Below are 15669 nucleotides of genomic sequence, written 5' to 3' on the forward strand. Positions count from 1 at the left end.
GTCTGCCTTTGGCTCAGGTTGTGATCCGGGGGTCCTGGGATCAAGCCCCGCATCAGGCTCCCTGCTAAGTAGGAAGCCTGCTTCTCCCTCTCCCACTCCCCCTGCTTGTGGTCCCTCTCTCGCTGTGTCTCTGTCAAATAAATAAATAAAATCTTTAAAAGAAAAGAAGTTTAAGTTGTGAAAAAGATTAGTCATAATTAATATATATTTGCAAAAGCCATAGACTGAATAGCCCTATCATTTTGGTACTGTTGATAAATGAAATCTGAATTTTGTTTATTATGGTGAGGGGCATTATTTACAATATAAGTGCATTTTTTATAATCCTGAAACATGTATTGATGAACAAAACACTGTGCAATTGACTTTTTCTGTTAATTTGCCAGTTCTGTTTCAAGAAAATATTTTACTGAGCAAATGAAACACAGAAAGAGTGGGGTTATCTTCAAGGGTTAAAATAGGACACAGTGCATTTTCTCTTTTATTGAATAGCAGCTTTTCTTCCATATTATTTATGAAATATATACTTATTCTTAGTAATTATTTACTGGGAAATGTGTGAATGTATTAGGTTCTAAGAGATATGAAGGTGAATCAAACATAAACCTTGCTCTTAAAAAGCATATGCTCTAAGTGGAAAAAAGAGAAAATATCAATCCTGTAGAGAAGTATATATAAATCAATTGCTAAGGAAGTTCAGAAGAGGAAGAAATTTTTACTGAAAAGAATATTTTGAGTCAGTTTTCAAGGAATGAGTGTTCTGAGTTAAATATACTTTTGAATTAGTAAGTACTTTATAGCATAAGAAGAAGCAAAAAAAAAAATCCCACACACACAAGTTATATTTTGGTTTGATCATTGCAGACCAAGTTAGCATGGAAAAATGAAGCCACAAAACTTCTCACACTTTCATTTTAAATATTTAAATATTTTATTTACTTAAAATTTAAATATTTAAAAATATTCCCATTTAACTTAGAAACCACTAAATGAGCAGATTAATTTATTTGGTTTTAAATAATCATAAAGTTAAACAGATATTATATGACATAGCTCTGTCTAACAGTATTTGTGGTATTGTCTGGTCAGTATTAAAATCTTCATTAATTTGAGTTTAAAAAGTTAAGGATTTGCAGAGGAACACTTTTGATGTTCCACTAAAGAAGACATTTTCATTAGAATTTTAAAAAATGTAGGGGCACCTGGGTGGCTCAGTTGGTTAAGCCTCTGCCTTCGGCTCAGGGCGTGATCTCAGGGTCGTGGGATCGAGCCCCGCAGCAGGCTCTCTGTGCAGCAGGGAGCCTGCTTCTCTCTCTCTCTGCCTGCCTCTCTGCCTACTTGTGATCTCTCTCTCTCTGTCAAATAAATAAATGCTCCCTGCTTCTCCCTCTCTCTGCCTACTTGTGATCTCTCTCTGTCAAATAAATAAATTTTTGAAAAATGTACTAAATACTGTTGCCTTAAATTAAAATTTGCCTGTTTTTTTTGGGGGGGGGGGGTTGTTTTGTTTTGTTTTAGTAGGCTCCATGCCTAGTATGGAGCCCAAAATGGGGCTTGAACTGGTGACCCTGAGCTCAAGACTTACTGGAGATCTAAGAATTGGATGCTTAATGACTGAGCCATCCAGGCACTCCTGCCTTAAATTAGAACTATAACTTCTTAGAAGGTTCTAGTCTAAGTGTGGTAGCTGAATAAACCCTAATAGCCTGATAATGATTTTTATTTTCTTTAGTTCCTGGGTTAGGATTTTGTTTAAATATATTCAAATTATTATGTATTTTAAATATAAGCAAATTATTATTAGACAATTTTAAGTAATAGAATAAATTTTGTTTCGGAAAAATTGCAAGACGACATCTTCTTTTTAAAAGAATTATTTATTTTTGACAAAGAGTGCCTGCATATGTGTGCAGACATGCGAGTAGAGGGAGGGGCAGAGGGAAAGAATCTCAAGAAGACTCACTCCTGAGCGTGGAGCCCAAAATGGATCTCAATCTCATGTCCCTGAGATAAAACTATGTTTCATTTTTATTTATCATAATAATAGATTTAATTTTTGGTCCAGAAAGAATTTTAAAATGATTTAAAGTGTTAGGTTTTTCTTTTGTTTAATGTCTTTCAGAGGCAAATTATTTTACACCTCAAAATTTCATTTAAAATTGACATCATAATTTTGCTCCTTCAAATGATAGCATGGTTTTTATAATAATGTTGGAACACAATCTACAATTATACTAACTCAATGGGAAAAAAAATTTCTCATTTATGTCACATGGTCTAGCATTGTTTTGAAGAACTTAAAAAAAGCGTTCTTTCTCCATTCTACTTGAATGGAGAAAGAAAGCATTATAAACTGTTGGACCTAAAAGAGCTCTTAGAGAAGTCATCTAGTGTAGTCCCTTGGTTTCACAAGAAGAAATTGAGGCCATGGAGATAAGTAACTTGCCTCAGGTCATACACACAACCAGAACTAGGGTCCGGCTCTCTGGACATCAGCCAGCCAAAGTTGAAGTTGAGTTAAGTTAGCATATTGGCTTTCAACCTCATAGTTGTTTGTTTGTTTTTTTAATTAACATATAACATTATTGTTTCAGGGGTACAAGACTGTTATAAACTCATAGTTTTGTTTTGTTTTGTTTTTAAACTACAGTGATGACTTAATAGGATCTGTTCAAATTGGAAAACTGTTGAGTAACTGACTACTGGGCTTGAATAGTTGCACAGCCCAAGTTTAGAGTATGAAAGTGTGACTTTAAAAGAGAACCAGGGTTGGCTGGGTGGCTCTGTCAGTTAAGCGTCTGACTCTTGGTTTTGGCTCACGTCATGCTCTCAGGATGGTGAGATTGAGCCCTGCATTGGACCCTGTGCTAAGCAGAGTCTGCTTGTCCCTCCTTCTCCCTATGTTCCTTCCCCTGTGCACGCGGGCTCTCACTCTCTCTTTCTCTCTTATAGATTTTTAAAAAGAAAACTATTACTCATGAATTTCTTAAGATTAAACATTGTAAGAACACAGTGATTTACATACTAGATTAAATCTATTATGCCTACTCCTACCCCAGTCCAGTGTTCTGTTACCATTAGAAGAAACACTGTTAGCAGTGTTTTCTCTTAGTAGGCATTTATTTCTCTGTCATTCACCAATTTTATTTCTGCGGCATCTTGAAGGATTGTTAACTCCAATGTGAAGTACTGCTGCTTTTATTTCAACTTTATTTTATTTAGCTTTTAAAGGACACTATTTCTAGAATACACATAAATAAGGAAGGTGTGTTTCTGGGAAGAAGTTTTAACTTTAAGTTGAACTTTTCTCATACTATTTCTTAACCTATTTTCTTTCCTTTTTCTGTTAGCTATTTTTTTGTTGTTGTTCATTTCTAACTTAGCTTTTGAATATGCTTAATCCTTACAAGTGAAAAATAAATGCTCAGTACTTGTTCTGGTAGAGAAAATTATTAGTCTGTATATTGGGCTGGATAAATTTAAATTGTAGTGTTTTTTTTACAGTTTTTTCACATGTTCCAATACTATTCTACTTTTTGTACTAGGTCATGCATGCATTTAGCAGTTCTATACTTAAGAGGGTGGGTGATATTTGAATATTATGAATAGATTTTTTGGACCTTTTGCCAAGTACCTTTGTTTTTGTGTAATATTTTGATAATTAGCATCAAAATAAGTTTGTTATACAGTCATAAAGAATGGCAAGGAAGATTGCAGTGTCTTACTAAAATTTGGCAAAACTGTTTTTCCTTGAACTTCAGTGCTGAAAATCAAGGCAATCCAAATAAGAATGTGTATGTATGTGTGAGTGTGTGTATATAAGTAAATGAAGGGGAGGTGAAATATTCAGTTGTATATGGGGAAACAGACGTTGAAATAGTCTATGTATCTAAAGATACATGTTTAGGCAAGATTGTACCAACTTTTTAAAATCCAAATGAATAGATTGATTTATACCTAGATTTTCTCACTTCTTTGACATAATGATATTCCTTGCCCTTCCAAGGCAAAAAATGTTGCCTTGATCTACAGGTTATTGTTGTGTGCATGTGAACAGGAGCGTGCTCTGTCAAAGAGAACTAACCTTTCAAACTATTAGTAGACTTATTTATCCTCTCAAATATATATATACTTATATATATAAATAAATGATCGACTTACTATTTAAGAAGAAGAGAATTTTCTACTTATAACTTTTAGCATGTGAAATTTTCTTCTTTTAACCTTATGCTTGAGCTGTCCATAGCATGATTTTTTTTTTAACCAGGAGTATTTATTATGACTAGCTTAGTTTATTCTTAATTATGCATTCCAATATTTTATAGACTGGATATTGTATTTCAATCTTATTAAAGTGGGCCTTTGTAAATATAAAGCAAGATACCTTTGGTAGGTCCTACGGGCAGTAAATTTCATGCTGTAGAGGTGAACAAGGTGTTTTTAACTCTAAATTTATTTTCTAAATTATTATTTTCAAGCTAGATCATAATGGTAAAGGCTAGGTAAAGCAAACATAGTGCTTTTTATTTAACTTAAGACTTAAAATATATGACCAGGTGTGGATATAGAACTCATTTGCTCAGGATGATATACATGTATAGAATTGCGGATGTACTAGGTTCACAGCCGTAATTGTTGTAGTCTTTGTTAGAGCTTATGGGAAAGCTTATTTAGCTCCATACTGTACTTCTCATAACTTTAGTCACATACAAGCAAATCTGCCTGAAACTATAGATGATGGTTAAGCAACATCTGAGAAGAAAGGCATGTTTATTCAGTAATCGTCGGTAAGATCTATAGTCATACATGTTTTATATGTCACATAGAGCATAACACTCGCTTTAACTGAGTAGCGTATAATGTTATACAGGAAGCGTATTAAAAGTTCTCCACTCAGCCCTTTTGCTTTCCCTTTCTCATTCTTTCTGCCTCTTGATCTCTTGGTTTTAAAATCTTCCTCCTTATTTTGTAGACACTGCTCTCCTGTTCACTACTTCTTCTCTGTCTTTACGTCTCATCACTGGGCCTCTCTCAGTGTCTGTTTTCCCAACCTTCATCCCAAATTCCAGCTGTATATCTACAACCAGTTGGTCAGGTAACTGCACCTTTTTCAGTGCACTCTTTGATAGAGCATGCTCTGTTCTTTTTGTTTGTTTTGATTGCTTTTCTTCTTTTTTTTTTTCTTAACAACCTGGGGCCTCTTGTCAAATGTCCCATAGATTATCTTTGTTTCCACATTAATTTGATATGCTGATTGTTCAAGAAGTGGAATGACAGTTTTTGTGCTTTTTATTAAGTGTTTGTTGGATGTGTGAATGCATTTTTGTTGATTAGCCACCAGTACAGATCTAAGACCAGTAATAGGAGCAGCCCACTTTTTAATTAGCTTTGGCATCTATAAATGAGGAGAGTTTAGTAGTAGCTTTTTAACTACTTAGATAACTGTTTCCTAAATCAGTAATTTCTCTTAACCCTTTGTAGCTGAGATACATTGGGCTATTTAATTTCAATGATTGGGCTACACTGAGAAATTTGAGGCATTTGTTGCATCCTCTTACCTAAGTAAATAATTAGTTATGTTTATATGCATAAGACCTCTGACTGTGGTGCTCTCCGTAATTATCACCTCACATTGCATCCTCAGGCAGTGGGAACCAAAGAGTGGTGTAGTAATACCTGAAATAAAACTAGACTGAATTTGAAAGTAAAAGTCAGAAAGGGACATGAACATGTCTTTTTTGTTTGCTTGCTTGTTTGGGGGCTTTGAGATTTGTTTTTCTTGTTGTTTTGGTCTTTGTTGTTTTGGGTTTGGATTTGTGTGCTTCTGGTCTGAACCTTCAGAATAAATTCCTTATATCTTCTGTTATGAAAAGAATCACCTGTGAGAAGTGAATATGTAAGTTATGTTTTATCAGCCATGGCTGTCCAGATATTCTGAAGATTTTCTTTTCTGAATTTGTCTTTATAAACAGTTACAAGTAAAACATAAATTCTTTTGTTTTCTGAATATGTTGACTCATCATCAAAGCTTCTGTTATTTCAAAGTTTTTCAAAGGAGTAGTATGAATGTCCTGTTTTTACACAGATTGTTCATAAGGCAATGAGTGGTAGAGCTCTCAGAGTGATTTCTGTCCATAGATTTGTTCTCTGACTGTTTTTCATGGTGTGACCATAGGTTTCTGACAAAACGAGAGCAAAAACTAATGCAACGGCGACAACATGCAGAGGAGCTGCTTGAGTGGAAGCGACGTTTGGATGCAGAGGAAGCAGAAATCCGTCAAATGGAAAAACAAGCTTTGGCTGCCTGGGACAAAGAATTAATAAAACCTAAAACTCCTAAGAAAGAACTTGAGGATGAGAGAACAGAACAGAAAGGTAATAAATACTAACTCTGTTCTAACTACAAACCAAAGCCTAAGATAACTGGGAGATTTACTTCATTATATTTTTTAAAAGGTGAATGATTAAGTGTGAAGAAAGCGATACAATTGCAGATGCCACCAACATTGCAAATATGAGAACATTGTGAATAACTAATATACTTGAAAACTTAGAAAAAATAGGTATATTCCATGAAATGGAAATGGGTTATTCCATGACCAAGTAGGGTTTAACACATTCTAAAAAATCGATCATGTGGTGCAAATTACTTAAACAGATTAAAGGAGAAAAATTACAAGACATCTCAATAGATTTGGAAAAGGACTTGATAAAATCTAAAAAGCATTTGTATAATAAAACAAATTTTAGATAAAGTAGCAATGGAAGGGAACTTTGTTTACCTGATCTAGGATATCTATTAACAAAAATGAAAAACCAAACCTACAAGGTACCATACTTAATGATAAAACATAGAAAACTTTCCCTTTGAATTTGGAAATAAGACAAAGATGTTTTTATTTTTACCAAAGGAGTGAAAGGAAGAAGCAAAACTCATTATTACAGATGTTAAAGCTGTGCATATAGAAAATCCAGCATTTACATGTCAGTTATTAGAATTAACAAGTGAGTTTAGCATGGTTGCTGGACATAAAATTTATAAACAAAATTCAATTACAAGTCTATAGAGCAACAGAAATTGGTTAGAAAATCTGATTTTTTTTTTTTAAAGATTTTATTTATTTATTTGAACAACAGAGATCACAAGTAGGCAGAGAGGCAGGCAGAGAGAGAGGAGGAAGCAGGCGCCCCACTGAACGAAGAGCCTGATGCGGGGCTCGATCCCATGACCCCGGGGTCATGACCCGAGCTGAAGACAGAGGCCTTAACCCACTGAGCCACCCAGGCGCCCCAGAAAATCTGATTTTTAAAAGAGATACTGTTTATCATAGAAATAAAAAATGTGAAGTATTAGGGATAAACTTAAAAATATATAAGATCTTTATGGAGAAAACTTTAGAATTTATTAGGAGACATTAGAGAAGACCAAAATATATAGGAAGCTTTTCCATACTCACAGAATCAGTGTCATAAAGATGTTAATTCTGCCTGAATTTATTTATAGATTCAAGACAGTTTATGTCAGAAACTCAGCAAGAGTTCTTCATAAGTTTGACAAGTTCATTTTAAAATTTATATGAAAGAACAAAGAACCAAAAAACAAAGACACTGCTAATGGAGAACTTATTTTACTATATATCAAAACTTGTAAAAGTATATAATTAAAACAGAATCATTTGCACAGAGCTAGACAAATAGACTATGAAACAGCCCAGAAATGGAAAGTTGGCTTCCAACATAGGTAACTTTGATGAACAGTGATGAAAGAGACTTTCATAAATTTTGGAGACAGGGAAAAATGAATTGGATCCCTAGATTGACAGTTTAGAAAGACTCAGCTAAGGGACACCTGGGTGGCTTAGTGGGTTAAAGCTTCTGCCCTCGACTCAGCTCATGATCCCAGGGTCCTGGGATCGAGCCCCGCATCGGGCTCTCTGCTCAGCAGGGAGCCTGCTTCCTTCTCTCTCTCGGCCTGCCTCTCTGCCTACTTGTGATCTCTGTCTGTCAAATAAATAAATAAAATCTTTTTTAAAAAAGAAAAGAAAAAGAAAGACTCAGCTAAAAGTTTTTGTTGTTGTTGTTGCTGCTGTTGTTGTTGTTTTTAAAAAGGCTTAAATCTAAAAATTAGAATTAAGGAACTTTTTAGAGGACCACGTAAGAGAATATCTATATGATATAAAGGGGAGGGAAAGATCTCTTTAATGTGTTATACAAAGCAAAACCATAAAGAGAAAGACCAATAATTTGACTTCAATAAATTAAGAATTTCTGTTCATTAATATGCCATAAAAAAAGTAAAACAACAAAATAAGATATTTGCAACACATATGACTGGCAAAGGAGTAGTATAAGAATATGCAAGCAACTCCTATGAATCAAAAATAAAATGACAGACACATTTTTAAAAATGGGCAAAAGAGCAGATAATTCACAAATGAAAAAGTCCAAATTATCAATAAACATCTGAAAAGATGTTCAACTTTTTTAGTAATTAAGGTATTAAAATCACAAAGACATACTATTTGATACCTCTGTTCATTTCCTAGGGCTGCTGTAACAAATTACTACAAAATTTGATAGCTTAAAAAATGTTTTAGTCTCTCACTTCTGGAGGCCAGAAGTAACAACAGCAGATGTTGGCAGCACTGTGTACCATCTGAAGGTTCCAGGAAACAGTTCTTCCTTCTTTGAGCTTGTGATCTCATCATGAGATCCTTCCACTGTTTTTAAAAAGATTTTATTTATTTCAGAGAGAGAGAGTATGCATACACATAAGCATGTGAGCAGGAGGTGGCGGGGGTTCCAGAGGGAGAATCCCAAGCAGACTCTGAGCTAAACATAGATCCCACAAGGGATCATGACCTGAACCTAAATCAAGAGTCAGATGCCCCCTGGCCGGCCTCATTATGAGATCCTTAATTACATCTGCAAGGACCTTTTTCAAAATAAGATTACATTCACAGGTTCCTGGGGGGTAAGACAGGAACATATCTTTTTGAGGGCCATCATTCAATGCTTTCACAATACCCAGCAAACTTGTTGGTATGTAGGTAGAACAAGGACCTGCTGGTATATTAATTGTTAAACCTAGTTTGAAAAACAGGTTGAAAAAAGAGGCATTAAAAGTAATTGAGTGCCACATGGGTGGTTCAGTTGGTTGAGCCTCCTGCTCTTGGTTTTGGGTTGGGTCATGATCTCAGGATTCTAAGATGGAGCTATACATCAGGCTCCGCACCAGCTGTGGAACCTGCTTAAGAATCTCTGCCCCTCTCCAGTCTCGTGCTCATGTTCATTCTCAAAATAAGTAAATAAAAATAAGAAGTAAAAACAATCAGTAAAAGAATAGAAGTGAGGTACACAGATCCTACAATTCTGTGGTTCCAATCCCAGGTATGAATCCTAGAGCAGTGTTTCTTAAAGTATGGCCCGTGAAAGTCTGGGGAGGTCTCTAAAATCCTTACAGAGGATCTGGGAGATTAGTACTATTTTTATAGTAATGCTGACATGCTGCTTGCCTTTTTCACTGTGTGGACATTACACCAATGTAGCAAATATAATAGCGAAATTGCTGATGCCTTAGCAAGAATCAAGGTAGTGGCGCCTAGCGGTGGTGGTAGTCATTGTATTCTTCTCCACTTTGCACTACGGATAATGTGCCGGTTTTACAGAAGGAGGTCCTTATATAAGCATTTACAAATACTAATTTTGTTGAGTCTCAACCTTTGAGTATATATCTTTGTAATATTTTGTGTGACGGAATAGGAAATACGCATAAAGCACTTGCCTGTGCTGAAGGACAGTGGTTGCCTTGAAGAAAAGCACTTAATGCAGTGATTTGAGTTGCAAGCTGAATTAGCCGTTTTTATCATGGAGTATTCTTTGTACTTAAATGACTAAAAACCATGGTCACTTAGGTATTTGGCAAACAATTTCTCAGAAATAAATTGCGTTAACTCTGACTCTTCAAGAAAGGAGCACAAGTGACAGTATTTATTGCGAGTGATAAAATTTAAGATTTCAAGGTGAAAGTTTAGGATTTTGGAAATGCTTTTTCCCCCATTGTGAGCTGGACAGCTTTCCAGTACTTAAAAGATGTTCCTGATATGATGGGTGGTGATATTAATTAGAATCATCTTCTTGGAGAGGGGAGAAAACCACTCTTCTAATTAATTCACAAACGAGAACATTACAAAAGGTGACTTAAGGAGGCACACAGACATCTGCCCCGCCCCAAACTCAGACCGTCTCAGTGAACTTCTGTATAGTAAGAACACTCTTTTTCATTCCAATTCTGAAGAAAACTGTGTTTAATGATGAAGGAGAGATTTAACTGGTGTTTTATACTTTATATATCCACTATTAATCATATTTTTATGTTAAATCAACTTGGTCATGAGAGGTGATGTTCCGTATCTTCAGTCTGAACTTCTCCATCAGGTTAATCCATTCGCACATCTGCGCTGCTGCAGCTCCTCACTGAAACCTGCACAAAGCGCAGGGTCACCCTGGTTGTGGTTGCGCTCCAGAAACTGTCTCTCTTAGTGGCATGGGCTAGATCCCGGCCGCTGGGATGCTGGCTGGGTTTCCTGAGGCTCCTGGTAAGTGATGCAGGCCTTGGAGACTCAGCATTGCTTCCTCCACCGAAGCCCGCAGTGATGGCGTGACCTTCATGTGCCCAACAGCAGAGCCCACAGCCACGCCAGCTGCAGCGGTGGCCATCTGGGCCATGAGACCTGGCTGCCGGGGTGCAGCAGATGGTGGAGACGCTGCCAGTGGCTGAGCTGCTTGCGCTGGTCTAGGCATAGCTCCCATCTGAGGTGTCCGGCTGGCCAGAGGAGCCACATGGGAGCTGCGGCTCTGGCTTCCATGCTCATGGCTAGTGGTGGAGCAGCTTGGCGTCTACAAGTCTGAGTTTTGGCCCAGAATCTTCTTTTCATGTTGTATGATGAGGTGTGTCAACACTGGGAAGATCTTCATGACTCAGTGAAGCAGTGTTTTACAGATGCCCAGTGATGATTTAGAAAATCATGCATGAGTCAAAAAATCCATTGAAAGTGGAAAGTTGATCAAAGGATTATAATATAACAGATCACAAAGTTTATTGATAGAGGACTTCAGATTTCACATTCTAACATGTAAAAAAGTACCAAGTGTCAAGTTTCAGTGTAACATCAAAAAAGAATCCCCACAATTATCTGTAAAGACTGTTGGAATACTCTTTCCTTTCTAATTACATGTATTCTTTGTGAGGCCAGATTTTCTGCATATGCTTCTACCAAAACAACATGTAGCCCCAGATTGCAGACAGAAGCAGATATGAGAATCCAACTGTCTTCTGTTAGGCCAGACATTAAAGATACTTTTAAAAATGTAAAGCAGTTCCCTCTCCTTTCAACTAAGCCCTTCTCTCAGTTTGCGTCAGCCCAAATTCTTAGACTAACAGACTTTATACTAATATGATTCATTAAGTGATGGGATTAAAAACTATAATTGCAGCAAGTGGAATTATGCAAAAGCAAATAAAAATATAATAGTTGAACATTTCTTTTGACCAAGATTGTGGACTTTTTCTTCTTTTTACTCTCTCTATAGAAATAACAAGTGAAGCAGAATCTCCACTACCTTCCTACTCTCACCGACACAGTGAAAGCTCTATTCCAGAAGAGCTGGGCAGCGCTGCTGTGGGCTATCTTCCATCTGAGTCTGTAGTTCAGGAGCAGCCAGGGAGCCCAGATCATAGTATACTTACGGAAGAAATGGTGTTTTCACAGGAACTGGAATCTTCTACCTCTCCTAGTAAACATGTAAGTTAATATATATTTATTCCTTAAAACTTATGCAATTCGTGATAGTGTTGACTGTCGCCCATACCTGTAACATACCGTATATGACATTTGAACAGGAGTAAAGATTTTCATTGAATTCTAAAGATTTATAAATATATGAATCTTAGTTTTAGTGGCAGTTATAAAATTATATATTATTAAGTCTATTGATATTGAGGGGATAGGAACTTCTAAAAAACCTTTTTAAGATTTTTATTTATTTATTTATTTGAGAGAGTGAGAGAAGAGAGCACAAGCGCTGGGTTCCTGCAGAGGGAGAGGGAGAAGTAGGCTCCCTGCTGAGCAGGGAGCCCTATGGGGGGCTGCATTCTAGGACCCCAGGATCATGAACTGAGCCAAAGGCAGACGTTTAACCAACTGAGCCACCTAAGCACCCCAGGAACTTCCAAAATCTTCGAAAGATAATTTAAGGTTGGAGCACCTGGCTGGCTCAGCAGTAAACATGTGACTCTTGATCTTGGAGTCTGGAATTCAAGCCCCACATAGGGTGTATAGATTACTTAAATAAGTAAAACTTTAATTTACATTGAATTTAAATTTAAAGATAATATATTGGAATGATACAAGTTCTTATTAAAATCTAATCTGTCATATAATAGAAACAATAAGATCTTAAACCATACCATTGTGCCTATCTGTAATTTAGTTAATAACTGCCTTTATAAATTGGAATAAAAGTAGTGGTTTCATCTCTTTAAAGTAGATCTGAAATGGTTATTGACTCTAAATTAGAGTAATAGTCACTATTAGAATAAGGTTTTCTACATTGTCCTTAATTCTGTACTTCATTAAAAAAAAACTATCTGATAAAAACTTAAGCTAGAAACTTAAGTGTTTTTCTTTTTTTAAAGTGCTTTTGTTTTTAAATTTGATTTTATAAAGTATATAAAGGAATTAACATATTATTAAATTTTATGTGAGAATCTTTGTTAAGGTCTTTCTATGTCTAAAAAAAGGAATACAATACACTTACATTCAGAATGGAATACCCTTTGGTAGAACCTTCAATTTATTATGGATATGAAGAATGAATTGCATTTTCCCATTAAAAAATCAGTCAGGGGCACCTAGGTGGCTCAGTGGATTAAAGCCTCTGCCTTTGGCTCAGGTCATGATCTCAGGGTCCTGGGATCGAGCCCCGCATTGGGCTCTCTGCTCGGCAGGGAGCCCGCTTCCCTTTCTCTCTCTCTGCCTGCTTCTCTGCCTACCCGTGATCGCTGTCTGTTAAATAAATAAATAAAATATTAAAAAAAAATCAGTCACTTTCATGTGTGTTTTGCATCTGTAAGATTTGAGGGAAAACCATTTTTTTTAAACAACAATCTAACAAAGAAGCTGTTTTCGTGCTATGTTGCAAAATATTCCAATGTCTTGGGCACATACCTGAAAACAGATGTTTTAGATTATAAAAGTTTTCTAATTAAATTATGTTAGCAAATTCTTAGTTCTGTGGCAATAGGCTTGTATACATAATTGTAGCATGGAATTCACAACAAAGTATGTTTTTTACACAATCTTATTATTACTTCCTGTGTATTGATTAGATCCTACCTAGCATTGTTAAGATTCGGAATAACCATTGCCTGATCAAGCTCTAAAAATTAGATTTTTTTCCCCTCTCAAGAAAATATGTCAAAGAATTAAACTAGCATGTCTTAAAATGGTTTTTATAATAAAAACTAATATTTGTTGATTGCTACTTACCAAGTGTCAACTAATATGCTAAATGCCTTGTGTGGATTATCCTCACAATTCTGTAGATACTGTGTTAAGTCCCACCCCAAAGCTTAGCAGGCTAGGAAACTTGCGCAAATTCACAGAAATAAGAAGTGGTAATAGCTAGATATCAAAGTCGGCATTCTCACTTCCACCTGATGTCAGGGTAGAAATTACATCCTTTGTAATACGCTCTGTGGACAGTCTTATGCTCTTTTCTTCTCTTCTTTCCCCTCTTTTTTCCTTCTTTCCACAAAACTAGTACATATTTAGTATTTTTAAAGTTTTTTTTCAGTTTTATTGAGATACAGTTGACACACAGCACGGTATAAGTTTAAGGTGTACAGCGTAATGGGTTGACATGTATATATTGTGAAACGATTATTATAATAAGTTTAGTTAATATCCCTTACTTTATACAGTAACCAAAAAAAAAAAAATGTCTTTTTCCTTATAATGAGAATGTTTAAGCTCCTCCCTTAGCAATTCTTACATGTACTGTACAGCAACATTCATTAGTCATCACAGTGTTCATTGCATCCCTAGGACTTACATATCTTATAACTAGAAGTTTGTACCTTTTCCCACCTTCTTCCAATTCCCCGCACCTCTGGTAACCACAAATCTGATCTCTTCTGTGAGTTTGTTTTTGCTTTTGGGTTTTTTTTTTTTTTTTTAGATTCTACATATAAGTGAGATCATATAGTATTTGTCTTTTTCTGTCTGATTTATTTCTCCTAGCAGAGTGCAAGGTCCATCCATGTTGCAAATGGCAGGATTTCCTTCCTTCTTTATGATTGAATAGTATTCCTCTGTGTGTGTGTCTGTCTGTGTTTGTGTGTCTCTGTGTGCATGCACATGTATACATACACATTTTTTTAATCCATTATCTGTCAATGGAGAACTACCATATGATCCAGCAGCTCCACTTCTGGGAATACATCTGAAGGAAATTAAAATACTATGCTGAAAAAAATACCTGCACCATATTTAGAATTTTTTTAATTAAAAAATAGATGATAAATATCACTTAAACAGTAGCCACTCACTTAATTATAAACATTTTTTAAAAAGCATACTTCTTTATATAGCTTTTTTCTGTGACTTTAAAAATGTTGAGGTCTTATCCTTTATATAATTTGTAAACTGTTTTTAGTTTTTATTGTCACAGAGTTACTTAAAACTCTTTGTAAATATTATCTTTAACTGCTTGGTTTCTCGAATGTTAAATAGATTTTACAAATGTCTCACAAAACAATTCACACTTGGTTTTCTGTTTGAACAGTCACCTCCCAAAAGCTGCACATCTGTGTCAAAGCAGGAGTCTAGCAAAGGAAGTCATAGGACTGGAGGACAGTATCGTCTACCTGTCAAGTCCCATCAACACTGTTACAGTTGGTCAGATGAGTCATTATCTATGACACAGTCAGGTAAGACTAATAATAAGGAATTAGTTTTATTCGTATTATATTTGAATTCCTCTTTAATAAGCTTTGTCTATCCATCTGTTAATAATGTTATCTTTTGTTGCATTTGTAAAGGCTTTTTGCTTGCCAAAATTAAATCACATAATTTCATTGGTAATTAATTATTTCCCTTACTATACAAAATATGACAAACTGTTACATTCTTGGGTTGCTAACGGGCAGTCTTTTATTCATCAGACATTTGTTGAATTTTTTTTCCATGTGCCAGATACTGCTTATGTGTTCCCATAGTGCTCTGTGCTTCAACTTGTTATACCAGACAGTATATAAATTATAACCAGACTTTATTCAGCAGGTCTCCTTTACTAGCATATAGACTCCTAGAAAGGTGAGTCTATATCTTCTTAAAAGTTATGGCACCAGAACCTAGCAGGTACTTTGCATTACAAATAGCAGGTATTTATTAAATGTTTCTTGAATGAATTAATGATGACCATGAGGAGAGATAGGAAGAGGTAGTGCAGGATAGTGTAAGTTTCAAAGGAGGAAAGGTAGAAAATAGACTGCAAATGGCGGTAGGGAACATTGTCTGTTTTCCTGTAACCTCTATGCTCCTGTAAGACTCTGTGGTATTAGATTATGAAAGAATGAACAGCCTCTATTCTATAAGACTTCAGTCT

At 35.6% G+C, this 15669-nt stretch overlaps 1 protein-coding gene and 1 pseudogene across 5 annotated transcripts in view; one reads left to right on the forward strand and one right to left on the reverse strand.

Moving 5' to 3' along the window:
• Positions 1–15669, forward strand: part of CEP350 (centrosomal protein 350) — a 155040-nt gene that overhangs the window by 104947 nt on the left and 34424 nt on the right. For 4 of the 5 annotated variants that reach the window (XM_032318667.1, XM_032318669.1, XM_032318668.1 and 1 more), the window contains 4 exons: positions 4973–5095; positions 6176–6375; positions 11593–11804; positions 14848–14992. In XM_032318667.1, coding sequence (XP_032174558.1) covers positions 4973–5095; positions 6176–6375; positions 11593–11804; positions 14848–14992 — 680 coding nt within the window. The remainder of the gene's footprint in view (positions 1–4972; positions 5096–6175; positions 6376–11592; positions 11805–14847; positions 14993–15669) is intronic. The other variant, XM_032318670.1, reaches the window with a different exon arrangement.
• On the reverse strand, positions 10372–11287 carry LOC116576681 (annotated as a pseudogene).

Source organism: Mustela erminea, chromosome 17, assembly GCF_009829155.1.
Source record: "Mustela erminea isolate mMusErm1 chromosome 17, mMusErm1.Pri, whole genome shotgun sequence".
Taxonomy (NCBI): domain Eukaryota; kingdom Metazoa; phylum Chordata; class Mammalia; order Carnivora; family Mustelidae; genus Mustela; species Mustela erminea.